The 14,990-nt window shown below is 41.4% G+C and overlaps 1 protein-coding gene across 2 annotated transcripts in view; it reads right to left on the minus strand.

The window, feature by feature from the left end:
* Positions 1-11,343, minus strand: part of zfr (zinc finger RNA binding protein) — a 44,711-nt gene extending 33,368 nt beyond the window's left edge. Inside the window, exons 1-4 of one of the 2 annotated variants that reach the window (XM_075468141.1) lie at positions 11,098-11,341; positions 10,848-10,929; positions 6,249-6,528; positions 2,593-2,731 (exon numbers count right to left, since the gene is read on the minus strand). In XM_075468141.1, the coding sequence (XP_075324256.1) occupies positions 2,593-2,731; positions 6,249-6,528; positions 10,848-10,929; positions 11,098-11,134 (538 nt within the window). In that variant the 5' untranslated portion in view covers positions 11,135-11,341. Of the gene's footprint in view, positions 1-2,592; positions 2,732-6,248; positions 6,529-10,847; positions 10,930-11,097 lie in introns of both variants that reach the window. The other variant, XM_075468142.1, reaches the window with a different exon arrangement.
* Positions 11,344-14,990: the final 3,647 nt, after the last annotated feature.

Consider the following 14,990-nt stretch of genomic DNA (forward strand, 5'->3'; position numbering starts at 1 on the left):
GAACTGATAAAAGACCGGATCCAGATGACCTGAGGGGTCAGGAAGGTTCATACTGGGTCAGGAGGTCCTAGACCATTCAGAGCTTTATAGACCAGCATCAAAACTTTAAAGTTTATTCTCTGATGGACAGGCAGCCAGCGTAAAGACCTCAGAGCTGGACTGATGTGGTCCACTTCTTTGGTCTTAGTGAGGACTCGAGCAGCAGAGTTCTGAATAAGCTGCAGTTGTCTAACTGACTTTTTACGTAGACCTGTAAAGATGCTGTTACAGTAATCAAGCCTACTAAAGATGAATGCATGGACTAGTTTTTCCAGGTCCTGCTGACACAGATCAAAAAGAACCTGAAGACCCACCTATTTAAAATAGCTTTTATCTGTTCTTAAAGTGCCCATATGCTCTGTAGCCTCATGCTTTTCTGCAATTACTGTGTGTATGAAATGTTGACTTGCATCGTATTGTGAAGCACTTTGTGAATTTTATTTTCTGTGAAAGGTGCTATACAAATAAATGTATTATTATCTTTGAACCTTGATATATTCTTAAGGTGATAGTAGGCTGACTTTGTTACTGCCTTAATGTGTTTTTCCAAATTTAGGTCTGAGTCCATCACTACACCCAGATTTCTGTCCTGGTTGGTAGTTTCTAGCTGTATATATTGAAGCTCTGTGGTGAAATTATTCCATGAAAGATTAATTCAAGCATGTTCTCCCACAGAGAATATCAAGTTTGCGGTGGTTCCAATGCCTGGTTCACCCCTGATCTTTCTAACTTCATCCATGAGTGCGATCTGCTGTCAGCTGACCCAGACTGGCTTCTTTTCACACGGATGCACATATAAAACAGCTAAAAGCAATCATTTTCTTTTAAAAAACTCAAATTACTGAATAATCCTTTGAAATTATCGACAACCATAAAGTCTTTAGCTGGATATATCAGTGCTCTGTGATGGGGACTCCCTTCATGTGACACATTATTCTTTGAGTTTTTAACCAGTCACAGTCTCAGAGGTGCATAAAGCTCCAACACCTTTAGCAGCAGAAAATCAGGGGCTCCGTATCGTTTGGAGTCTTGTTTTCTGTAACTAGCTGCTGCCTTATCTGGAGTAACTGACACATCGTTTGGACACAAACTAAATTTGGCACTCTTTCCTCTAAAGCTTGTAAAGAACTCATCTCCAAACTTTTTAAGACTTTAGGTCTGGTTTTAGAGAAGCGCACTGTACAACTACAGTGGCCTTAAATGGAAGAAATGTTTATGCAGAAGCTTTAAACAATAAGCATAACCATTGTTATGGGTCTTTGTAAGGCTTTTGAACCATAGAAAACCAACTATTAAGAGTCAGTGTCGTGTAGGGATGTAACGGTAAACCACGATAAAAAGTGTTGACGATAACAATTACCGCGTTCATTTCAAATATCATTAATATCACGGTTAATAACAAGGTATGAAAACCGTGAGTTTAATCCTTCCCAGCCTCATCTGAGTTCTTAATTTGACGCGCATGCTCACTGCGCAGCCTACAACGTGCATTTCTTGAAGTTGGAATCATGGCCGAAGGTGTAGATGACAGCACTCAGAGTCAGGACATTTATTAGCCCTCTAAGAGGACTAAATCCGAAGTATGGGCATATTTTGGTTTTTATAAGAATGCCGGGGGACAGTTGATAGAAGATGGTTATCCTGTCTGCAGAACATGCAGGAAAAAAGTTTCCGCTAAAGGTGGCAATACGTCAAATCTCCTTGCTCATCTCCGTGATCATCACCCACAACTGTATAGCCAATGCAATGTAAGTTAACGTTTCAGCTCAAATGCATAAATAAATGCATGGTGTGGGGACATCGGGTTGAAGCAGAATGCAATGATCCGTCAGTCTAACTTTTTAATAACGTGTCAATCATCTAAACAGATGCCTACGGCACGTGCACATGTTCGTTCAGTGGTGTTAGTGTGGAGCTAATCGGGACACATCTTTAACGTTAGCCTCAGAGCTAGACGGGTGCACATTTGAGTTGCGTTTATCATACAGTTGTAGGCTACAGTATCTCTTTGCATGCGTAGAGCCAATGATTTTCCGCGATAACGGAAAACGGACGGAAATCGCGGAATGTACCCTTTGAAACGGAATTGTAACTTTCAGACGGAAAAATAATTCAAAATCGCCCGAATTCACCTGTGTTTCGCCCTGTAAGATTGAATTTCACCCCGTTAGCCTGTATTTCGCTCTGTAACACTGCATTTCGTTTTAAAATAAACACAACAACATTCGCAGTCTGAAACTGTGCAGACTTGCCGCGGCCAAAACGCATGATAGCAGACTCGGGGCAGACCACAGTAATATCAGATTCGGGAATAGTTCAAAAGCCGATGTTTTTGATGAGATTTTGCAATATAATAAACACTGTTGCACTTTTTTCAGCTTGTGTAGGCCTATCAGTGCTTTCTGAACAGATTGAACACACTTTTAAAAATACCGCGATAATACCGAAAACCGTGATCATTTTGGTCACTATAACCGTGAGGTTAAATTTTCCTACCGTTACACCCCTAGTGTTGCAGTAAATGAAAATGAATTGTGGGTGCATTTAACGTACCTGTCTGGTAGTAGGAATCTGCGACGCTGGGTTGAGGCTGTGCAGCAGCAACAGCTGCTGTAGCAGTGGGCTGCTGGTAGTACTGTTTACTGTCATACGCCACAGCTGGAGCAGTGGACCGCACATAGGAGTAAGACTCCTGCAGAGCAGACCAAAGAAACACAGCTTCAGTCTTCATGTCTCTCCTCAATCTAAATATCAACCAACTGGAAGTTGGCAGCAAATTCAGATTGTTTCAAGTTAGCCTTACAATAAATAGAAGTCGATACTCTCAAGATAATTGCTGCGATAAGTTTTCCTCAAGAGAAAAATTTGACAGTCTTCCTCAATACCTCGTGCACAAAGCATGGACGTGTGTACTCGGGTAATGAGGGAGGTGACATGTTTGACTCGGAAGTACGTAGCAATTAAATCCAAGCTAATGTTATTTCTAAAACACATCTAAAACAACCGCAGTTGACCAAAGTGCTTTACACAACATAATGAACAATAACAATAGAAAACTATAGGAGGTACGCAGAAAAAGATTAAAAGCACTTCAAACCAACGAGAGGGACCACGTAAAATAAAAAAACATTTTCGCTGCATGAAAATAATAAAAATGTCTGAGTGAGGGCAGAGGAGTTCCGATCAGGGGTCCGTTTCACAAAGCAGGTTCAACAAACTCTGAGTCTAATCTTGAACTCTGAGTTGATCTACTCTGAGATAGAAAACTCTGAGTTTTTGGTTCCAGAAACGCTGATTTGACTTCCTCAGAGCTTAAGTTGAGCTGCACTCAACTCTTACCTTTTGAAACAGGCTGGAGTTACCCCTCTTTCTCTGGTTTGAGTTACCTCTCTTTGTGAAACGGAAAACCCAGAGTTTCCCCTCATATCAGGGTTAATAAACTCAGAGTTTTCACTAAACCCGCTTTGAAAAACAGACCCCTGGTCCCAACCCATGAAGAGCTTTAAACTCACTCCACACAAAGAATTTAAAAAGCATTCATTATTTAAATCAGGGGCTAGTGGAGAGGTGCAAGAACAGGGTTAATGCTTTGTCTCACTTTACTTTCTCTGATAGTCCTGAGAGATTTTGGCTTAACGGGTAACTGAAAAGCAGGTACAAGCAGTGACAAACACGCTGTTACAACTGTCTTCAAGTCATTACCGAAAAGGATTCATTTCAGTTTCAGCAATGTTTCTCAATGGGGAAAACACTTCTCAACCAACTGATTTTTGGGTCTGTCAAATTTTAGTTCTGAATCAAATATGACTCCAAATTCCTGGCCTGAGTCTTCAGATTGAATGACTCTTGCTAAACCTACTGAGGAGTTGTGTGTGTGTGCCATTTTCATCTTGGTTTCTTAAACTAAGTTAACTAAATGTAATAGGAGTCACCTATGATCCTTATTGAGCTCTAGAGCTTCATTTAGACATAACTTACATGATTGTACAATGTCTATTCCTGAAGTTAAGAAAATGGGTAATTTTTCCAAGGAGCCACACTGCCATCTAGTGGTCATTTTCACAGAGTAATTAGCCTAAACTAATGAGGAATTAACAAGACATCTAAATGGTAACTTCAACTCATTTATCATCCTCTTTTATGCCATTATGTGCATTTCTGTGTGTGAACACAGTGAATGATAACATGCACTTCTCTTTGTTCATATAAATACATTTACAGGCACTCAGGCATTGAAAAAGAAAATTTACAGAAATCAGTAACTGGAACCATTTCAGTTTATTTTGGGGCATTTAGTGCATTTCCTAACACCTGAGACCTTGCTTTACAGCTTCTCTACAAACAGAATTGTCCATGTAGTTTAAGATGGTCTCTCCTCATCGGTTTCGATTGCATACTTTTTCATATCACTAATGTATTTTTCAGACTCCGTATAGGAAAATCCATTTTAAGACAAGAGAATGGAATTCAAATTTGGCACTAGAATTAAACTTTGAACACAATCACTGCGCCTCCCACACAAAAGCAATGAAGTCCCCACATCCTACTGGGAGGAGGCCCCTGGATGGGTGGGTGGAACCCACTTCAAAACTCTAAATACTCTTGTAAATGCATCTATTATAGCACACACCAGACATCAGCCCAAAGCTCCGTCCCTCACTGCTCTGCTTCAACGCAGGTGCAAATATGATCGTTATATCCATAAAAATGTTATCTTTGCAATCATGGTGATCGAGTCCATCCAGTGAGAGCAAAATGACAAACACTTCTGAATGAACATTGCTGCAAATTTTAAAGGCAGAACTTTTTACAAGTACATTCACAGATACCTTTAACTGAAATTAAAAACTGAATTATTGGATTATTTCTGCTTTGAAACTTAAAAAAAAAAAAAAAGTTATTTTGGAAATTTCTTTATTCATAAGTTTGGTTCAGTAACTAATTTGTAATAAGTTTTAGGCTCACCTTGTTAAAAATGGACTAAGTCAAAGCATTTACATGTAGGGATGTCCCGATCAGGTTTTTTTGTCCCCGAGTCCGAGTGATTTGATTTTGAGAATCTGCCGATACCGAGTCCCGATCCGATACTTCTACAGTCCATTAGAAAAATGAAGAACGGGGAAGAAACAGATCCAGGATGTCCCCGATTCTTTATTTTATTCACCTTATTTTATCATTTAACACTTATAAACAGAGCACTTCTGTGAGGTAGCTTGAACAAAAAAGTAATCAAGTAATAAACAAATTCTTCACATTGTAGCTTAGTGCAACGTCTAAAATAAAAACCAGCAGCAGCTCAACTTGAAATACCTGTTGGCATGTAAACAAATAAGCAAATAAAAGTGCCACAGTGTTATAAAGTAAGGCAGTAATGTGCTTTTGGGAGCTGCACTCCTAATTCTTACTCTCCTCCTCTGGCTTCACAGAAGGAAATGTACGTTTTTCTTGATAAAAACCAACATCTCTTCCTTGTCAGGTTTGATCCTGTTCTCTAACAAGGATGTTAGCCATGTCCTTCCACCTCTTGAAATCCCAAGTTTGCATATCTCACAGTCTGCAATCGCAACGTTTTTGTCATCCCCTTTAAAATACCTCCACACTGCGGACATTCAGCCCCCAGCTTCAAGCTGCTGCCGTGTTCTGCTCCGCTTTACGGCAGCAAAGTGACGTCATGCCGCATGTTTCTGTGTGGAGTTAAGACCGTAGATATAAAAATTTGGGGAGTTCTGATTATTGTAGTTGGGGATATACACCTTCCTCAGTGGAAATAAATGCAATGTGGGGGCATTGGAGACCCATCCAAGATGGCGGCCGCGCTGATACGTCAGCTCAAATAGGCAACGTCAGTCTATGAGGCGTCTGCGTATATTATGTCTATGGTTGAGACGGTCTGACTCTGTACCACCACATCACAGTAAATACTAAGCTGTTATTTTTCCCCATTTGTTTTGAAATATTATAGTTCTGATAAAAAAAGAACAATGAGAATAAATATACATATATAGATAGGCTACATATCCGATCCCTGATCGGGATGAAACGTCCGATTCCAATCGAGTCTGAAACCGTGATCGGATCGGGACATCCCTATTTACATGTCTTTGGGACATTCTCCACCACATCTTCAGACATTCAGTGCAAATCAGGGTAGATTTCTGATCCATTAATGATACAAAGAAATGAGTGAGTGAGTGAGTGGAATGGAGTACCTGGTAGTTCTGTGAGGTGACCGGAGGTGGTGGAGGAGGGATCTCTGCCTGGCGCTGCGGGTATCCGTAATCAGTGGTGGGATGGGTTGGCTGGTATCCTCCATAAGCTGCAGCAGTGGCAGCCGCCACAGAAACAGGCGCGGGCCTAGCCACAGCTACTGTGCCTGCAGTGGGTGCATAGGCTGCTGCCACACTGTGCGCTGCCACAGGTGCCTGATGGACTGTATAACTGGCCACTGTGGTAGGATGCGTGTATGCCAGCCCGGCAGCTGGCTGCTGGCTGCTCGGGCAACACAAAGAGAGAATGTCACAAGATTAGTTCCTAAACTAATTACAGATGTGCTTTATTTAGTAGTTCCCTCCATTGATTAACTTTCCATCTCTTGCTCCAACTTTTATGGAAGCATTGAAAGTAGCATCATTTTGTAATACAGTTTGTGTGACCAGTTGATTTTTAGGCAGCGAGGGTGCTTTCACACCAGTGCTGCTTGGTCTGGGCCAGAGTTTGTTTCCTCAGATAGTCCAAAATCTGCTTCACTTGCAAATGAACCCCCAGCAAACCAAAGAGAGGAAGTGACGTAAAGCGCAGTGTGTTCTGGAGAGAAGAAAACCAAAGCCCACAGCGTGAAAGCCAAGGAGCAGAGGTAAACAAAAGTTGGAAGTAAAAGGGAGTAGTGAGGAGGCACAGGTGCTTCTGGCTGGGGATGCTGCTTGTTGTGAACAAGCCAGCTGAAGAATCAATGAGCCAGCTTTTCTTCTTCGTCCCTCGGATTATTCTGCTGTGAAAGTTTCATTTTTTGGACCTGTTTAATACTAAAGAAATATGTTTGTTGCACTGATATACAGGGGCTTCTCCAGTCTAGTTGACCTCTGAAAGTGCTTTAATGCTGCATTCACTCACACAGCACGTCCTAGTCCATATAGTCCTTCTACTTTCACACATGTTCATGCAGAGTGGGCTTGAGTGCCTTGCCTAAGGACGCTTGGACATGTGGCCCAGGGAAGCCAGGAGTCGAACCAGCTGGCCCATGCAGGCTGATGGCAGCAGCTCAGCTCCACTCGCTGGCTGTTCACCTCCACTGGCTCCACACAGAGCTGCGTCCTCTCTGCCTTGCTTTACACGACTTCTCTCAGTGCCTTTTAGTTGCCCCTTTGGGGATAAAGTAGATCTGAACTGGAATGAACTCATTTAAATGATCTTTTTTTTCCCGGATGATTCTGAGAAACAGATTTTTTTCAGAGCCTGATGGCAGTTTTGAAATGTTCTGATTGTGACCACAAAGCTTTCATTTTAGACCCGTTTTTCCACGTGGTGGAACAAACAGTTTGGGGAGATTGAGCCCTTTTAAATATGTTTCGTATTCTATTTTATTCATTGTGTTTGCAGCCGTCACAGTCGCCGTGTTCAGTTGCATTTACAAGAAATGTTTGCAACTTTGTTTCTGAGCATTGTCAGGTTTTTCTCTCTTTCACAACACGGGCTGGCATTTGGAGATGGCACACAAAAACGTGTGTAGAAAATCCTTCACTTTCTCGCCTTTAGAAACTTTAGTCAGTGTTCGGTCAGCATTGCAAAGAACATTCGCAAAGATATGAATGCAATTTTCCTCAGACTTCACAAATTATAAGAAAAAAATACCAGTCTGAAGACATCTCAGGGTCAATATTCAACTGTGGTAACACCAAGGCCACCAAATTAGACAAACATCATCCGGTTTACATTAGAGTTACAGTGTTTGCTTTACCAATGACAGGGAGCGAGTTGGAGTTTTAATGAGCCTTCTCCAAAGCACCATGGGTAGACACAGGATGTGATCTGTTGCTCCTGAGCCAGAGTCTGCCCCCTCCCCAATATGACCTGCAGTTACTGCTGCTTGCAGTTTAAATGAAGACCAGAGCACCCAACAGCATGTCGGGCCACATCATATTTGCTGTTTTTGTTTCTTCTTCGTCTCCTCGTTCTCATCAAAAACTAAAAGATTATCTTTTTGCTGGTGGCTTTACTGTGCTCAAAAACTGGTGAAAGTGTGCGTACCAAACCGGGGGAATAAGTTCAACATTTGGTTGTTCCATTTTCAAAATAAAAGCACACAGGGCGGATGATCGCGCTGAAAAAGTAGGCTCGGCATCCAAAGCAGTGCTGAACTCATTTGGTCATCATGATGAATACACATACGCTGCATTATTTTCTTCATCGTGTGCATTAAGAAAACTAAAGATGTTTTTAGGTGTTTTTTGTTGCCAATTGTGACCGTAGATGCCAAGCAGTTGAGTTGATAGTTTTTGGTTGGCAAACGATGTATGCCATGTGGTCACACACAGACATGCATGCTTCTCTTTCACATGAGCCGAGTCTGTTCTACACTGAACGCCAGAATATTGCATTATATCAACTTTCAGCTTCTTTTATCACTCACCGACAAAGGTGAAAGATTAATGACTTACATGACTATGATTTATAGGATTTTATGACTTACATAACTCTGCTGGGCTAAGAGTTGGAATGTCCTGTGGCACCAACTTGGCTCCATTTTAAGCAAAAATCACAACTGTGAGTGATGCCCAAATAATAACCTACTCCAGTACAGCTAATGTTCAGAGTTTCAGATTAGTCTGAGTTTTACTTTTTCCGTAATAATCTTTATCCTTTCACTGATTCCGATTATAGCCCGATTATAGCCTGATTATAGCCCGTACAGCAAAAATAGACTGAAACAACCTTTAACAAGATATTCTTAGGCAGAATATCTGAATCTATGCTGGTGTCTAAATCATAGCCATGTGAAAAATGTCTCATCGATGTTGATTAAAAACCTTCTGGGATATCAACCGTTTTAATAAATTTTAATTGTGCTTACCCGCATACTTATGACACTAAGCACAATAATGTGGCATTTGAGGAAAAAAAAATTGTTTGGCCAACTAATAAGTGGACCTCCCCAAACCAGATGATAATATGGTTGTAACTACATTCACCCATTTATTTATCAGCTGCACTTGACTCAAAACAGTTAAGGCACTGTGTACACCTCCATCTTTTGGCCACTCTTCATAAAAACAGTAAAGCATAAACTTGCTAAATACTTGGCTCTTTCTTTTGAACTCAGAAATTGTGAAGGAAAATCAGCTCGTGTCAACTCGCAGTCAACTTAAGCATTTCCAGAATGCCACCCTGATTGCATCTGCTGCATCATCAGACAAAATCACCAATCAGATAACTTCAGGTCACTTCTGGGCAGTTAATACAACTATACCAGGGTTGCCAACTTTTCCAAAAACCTTGAGCTTTCAGCGGGTCAGTTCGCGACACGCATCTCAGAAGTTGTTCCACAGTACAGATGTATATGTATATATATCTGTGTAGATATGATGTAGATACATGTATACATTTTATGAATATCTAATAGTGCAGAGTGTGGGGCCTTGCATTTCTTAAATGCAATTTCTTCCATTCTAGTCGATTTTAGGGTGACTAGTTAGACATGGCAAATCCTAAATTCACTTGAATCGAATAACACTACATTACTGTAGTGAGACAGCGCTGCGTTACCAATCAGATTTCGCCTTGGCAGACTGACGTCACGCAATGACAACTTGATTGGTCTCTTGGTTTCCAGCGAATCAACAATCAGAGAGGGATTAGACACTCTGCTGTGGTCCAATCATGAGTTTAAGCATTCGGAAATTATAGAACGAGAGTGAAAAAAAATCAACACAGAAAGAAAAGATGATCTAGCGTGAGATTTCTTTGTTAAGTGTGAGAGCGTGACACTAAGTCTGAAAGAGTGAGTGTCACGGCAGATGCGTGAGAGTTGGCAACCCTGACTATACTTACATGTGATGATATCCCACAGAGAAAGTTGGAGGCAGCTAAATGTCTTGAACATTTACACATAAATATCTGGGTGTGTTAGTTCAGTTTTTACACGCTCCATTTCGTACAATTTGGGTCAGACTAACATGTTTACATACATTTTAAAAGTCTGACTAAAACAAACTGTATATATCTTACTCCAGTATCTGTACATGGGTGTTGTGTTTCCTCAGTATTCGGTTAGTTGGGCATCAGGTGTGCAGTATCTAAACAGAACTGTTTAGCATGACAAAAACAGTTTGACTAGCTGAGCATCTTTCAGCCCCACCAGGTCTGCTGACTAACAGCTGGAACTCACAACAGCAACATCTGTCAGATAGGACTAATCATCGTCCACTTAGCTCCAATTTAAAAGGATGTTGTCTTTAATCCGAACACATAATGGCTTCACACACTGTCACATAGCACCTTATGGTACACCTCGTTGCAATTCCTGTTTTACAACAGATTGCTGTGTTGTGTTTGAAGTCCAAAGATTCGTAGAGCCAAAATGGTGATACTGTCGCTTGTCTTACATCTCACCGTATCCCCTTTTGCGTTTATTGACGCAGTGCAAATTTCAGACAGAACTTCGGCTCAGATCCCACTGCAGAAGCAGAGGGATAACAGCCCCCTCCCCCCAGCCTGGGTAGCATACGGCCTATACTTCCCTCCACAAATGACAAACTTATACGTTTAAGATCAAAACTATAATGCAGCATCCAGGATATTTCGGGTTCCTTTACCTGTACTGAGCGGCGGCGCCATGGGTAAATCCAAAGTAATTGCCGGTAGCCATTTTGGCATCTTCACCAAGCCGGCTGGGCACTGCGGAGGACAGACACATAGGATAATGCTAAGCTAACCGTTAGCGCATAAGAGAGAGTCAAGGACTGCTCATTAGCTTAAGTACTGATGTTGCATCTACGTTTTGAAATATACTCAAGGTTTAGCGACTGAAAGTTAAATCATCTCTGCGACATTAATAATACTCACCATAGGTGAAGGAGACCACTGGGCATATGGGAATCATTGGTTTCTAACGTTGTATCGATGCCTGAATAATACGCTAAGCTGAGTATATTACATGTCGTACTCGGAAATGCCGTTTGGGCGCATGCGCTTAAGCGTGCGATGAGAAGGTAAGGCGTGGTCATTCGGTCACAGTCTGGCCCACAGCAGAGCTATAGAGTAATAGCTCTAGTAATACTAATCATAATAGTATAATAGATAATAGTAATCATTTCTCTACAGCTCTGGTCTACAGTCCAGAGACATAATATACGTGGACGCCTCATAGACTGACGTTGCCTAGTGGAGCCGACGTATCAGCGCGGGCGCCATCTTGGATGGGTCTCCAATGCCCCCACATTGCATTTATTTCGACTGAGGAAGGTGTATATCCCCAACTACAATAATCAGACCTCCCCGAATGTTTACCGGATTTTCACACGGTTTGCTTTGTTACAAACGAAAGATATTTAGTTAGGATACAGGACGCAGTCACACATTAAAAATACGTGCTTTCATGCTGAAAGACTTTGTATTATGCTCTTTAACAAAGACATATGGTAGGCTATGGCATGTTGATAAATGTACAAATTAATTAAATATAAATTTTATATTTTAATAAAGAAACAAGTTTGATTGTTCATTTCAATTTATTTCTCTCTCTCACACACACACAGACGACCCTTCTGTAACACATATACATACAAGCTCCCATATAGGATTCTTTTTTTTTTGTCATTGTATTCCTACAACAAAATTTTGTTGGCACTCAAGAAAAACAGACAAAACAACAACAATGAAGAAAATGAAAAATAAAACGTTTTTTTATTTTTTAAAGTGTCGAGTAGTAAAAACAGTTATAAATATATTAGAAAAGATATATACAGTTCTAAATGGTGGAATTATAAATATGGTGGAAGTAACCATTTTCGCTATATGTAGGCTATATGTAATATAAATTATAGATAGATATTTTAAAGGCCTAGAAAAATAAGTGTTATAATTCCAGGTCATTCCAGCGTAACTCTACCCTGTTAGGCTTGCAACTGGGGCTGGGGAGCTGAAGCCCTTGAAAAAGAACTGTTTTGCACAGCTTCTCACATATGCTAGCACTCTGTAACTCCAGGGTAGTTCATTTTGCGATGTGGTGCAGCCTTACTTTGTGAAATACAGACACCACGAAATGACATAAGCATCATCTCTAAGCCTGACAATCTCACCCGTCCTGTCAAAATCGCCAGGCTTAAAGTGCTCACTACAGAGCTTTGACGACTCAGTCGCAACAAAACCCTCCCGTCTTATCGCAACTTCCCATTGCCTCCTCAAGCCTGTATCACTGGGAAACCTTCAAATTACGAATAAGAAAAAAAAAACAGCAAGAGACAATGAGAGAGAGTACCAGTCCCCGCTGTAATAATGTTACACGTAAGTAATGTTAGTTAGGATGACACAATATTATATATGGTAAAATAAACCCCACGTGATCTGGTATCAATACTGCGCCGGTTATTGCAACCGTAAACTGCACTAAATACGGGCATAGTTGCTCACTCTCCGTGGACTCCAATTGATTCTGGTGCTAGCCTAGAGTAAGGGAGACCCAGCCAATATGGCGGCGACGCTGTTACGTTCCAGCACGCCATGAGACGTCTACGTATATTATGTCTATGCTACAGTCAATATGTATTAATAACCAGGCATAGCTAAACCCCCTGGTAAGGCCCATAACCATAAAGACGACAGTTAGAGAGTAAAACGTTTCTGTTTTATTTACAACAGCATTAACATTCTGTAGCAGTGGCGGCTGCTGACTTTTAAAACAGGGGAAGCCCATATTACTCGTTCAGGGTTGTAGTGGCTCGTGCCATCCCAAAGCAGAAGATAGCAAAGTTAAAAAGAATTAGTTGTAACATAGCTGTGTCTAGTATGCCCAGCAAATACACAGAAAGAAGGTATAGACTTTGAAAATTCACACAGCAAGGCCAAAATCAAGTATGATCGAATCTAAGGCCTGTAAATGGCTGGATCTGTGGCTGGATCAGAATCTGTGGAGCATTTTTCCCTGTCATAATGAATACTTAGAGTTTGATGGTGGTGGTAAGTATTCTTAAAAAAGGTAACATCTGTGAATGGGCAGCATGAATTCTGGAAAGAAACAACTAAAAGTATGAGTGAAACTCCGACAGCACTTTCACAGACAACCAGTCTCTTTCGTATCCGCTTTGGGACTGAAGTTCCAGCGTGCTTCTCCCCGCTTAAAAATTCGGCTGCCACAACATCTCTCATGATGGACAAACACTGACTCCAATCATCACAACGCAGCCCCTCATATTGACACACCCACGTCTAATCTACCCCCAGAGAAGCCGGGCAGCCTCGGAAGTGATGAGTTTTTGTCGATTTAGCCAATGATGACCTCGAATTGTAGAAAACTCTCCCGCCCCCTCCTCGAAGCCGGGCAGCCCTCGGCTCGGAAGCCTGGCTGTTAGCGGCGGCTTCATAACATGATTTCCTCAGTGAACGGCGGTGATTTCAGAACAAATCACTTCATTAAGCTACAGGACAACATGTTGTAGTTATGAAAGTAAATGCAGTATTGGGCATATCTTGTGTTTTGTGAATAACTGTTTTATCGTCAATTTAACCTTGAAGATGTAGCAATTTCGCCAGAGAATGGGAGAGGCTGTCCGGCTTCCCGTGTTGTCTCTGAATAGCCCCGGCTGTTCTGTAGGTGGTTGGCAGAACCTAAAGCAGACTACTGAGCAGTAGGACAATAAAAAACACTAGATGACACACTTCATGCAATTAAAACACTGTCAGCAAAACCATGCAAATAAAAGTCCAGCCTCTTTCTCCCGATACTACTACCACGGCTACCAGGTGCTTTGGCTCAGGGCTACAGTTGCTAAATAAAATCAATAAAACCAAAAGAAAATACTACTAAAACAACGGCACCATGCACCCGTCTCCCAAATGTTTGTGGCCAACTCCTGCTGTCGCCTCTGTCCGACGGTACAATACGCCTCTGTCACCTGTGTGAGCATTCATAAGATAATGTTTAAATCTCTGGGCACAAGTTATTTAAAAAAAATTGAAGGTTCCTGCTGTACATACCCCGGCTCGTGGCTTTTCTGCTCACCAGAGAACAAAGGACAACCCCACACCTTGCTGTCTGTACAGCAGAGCTCCTACTATTCTGTGTCCTGGGAATCAGACACACCTGGATTTAATTACCCACTACTCCCTAGTCACACTTGTCATTTTTTTTGTTCACCAACTCTTTCAAAGTAACACTTAAGTCAGACAACAGGGCAGTACAGTATGGAGCACAGAGACTGCACAGGAATGGCAAAGCGCCTCATGCCCTGTAGATGGGCGCTTAACCAGGTTTGTTTGGCAGAGTCCAGTTCATAAACAGAGATAACAAACTAGTATACATTAACAGTAGCCCTACAAAGATGGATGCGAATTGTTCATAAAATTCCAAGGAGATCACAGCCCGTCCAGGCCAGTCCCAATAGTAGCTGTCTACAATGTCTACAGTGCTTACTAAAAATGCTTAATTCTGATGTTACAAGACTAATCTCTTAGTCTCTAAAATCAAATAGAGAACCATCAGGAACATTTCTGTCTTTCCTTTTGTAAAAACTGTCACATGGCCTCTAACTCTTTCTGAAACCTTTGCTGGGAGTAATTACATTGTTAGCTTGGACCCCACCGTTAACAAATCCATTATTACTGACTGACATCAACATTGAATATCAGGGTTCTGAAAAAGGTTTTCAACCATATCCCCTGCACTGTGAGCCAGTCACAGGCCAAGACAGGAAAAACCCAAATACTCATTCATCAGGGCTAGTGAGAGCTCATCATCCCTA

The sequence above is a fragment of the Odontesthes bonariensis genome, chromosome 6, assembly GCF_027942865.1.
Source record: "Odontesthes bonariensis isolate fOdoBon6 chromosome 6, fOdoBon6.hap1, whole genome shotgun sequence".
Classification (NCBI taxonomy): Eukaryota; Metazoa; Chordata; class Actinopteri; order Atheriniformes; family Atherinopsidae; genus Odontesthes; species Odontesthes bonariensis.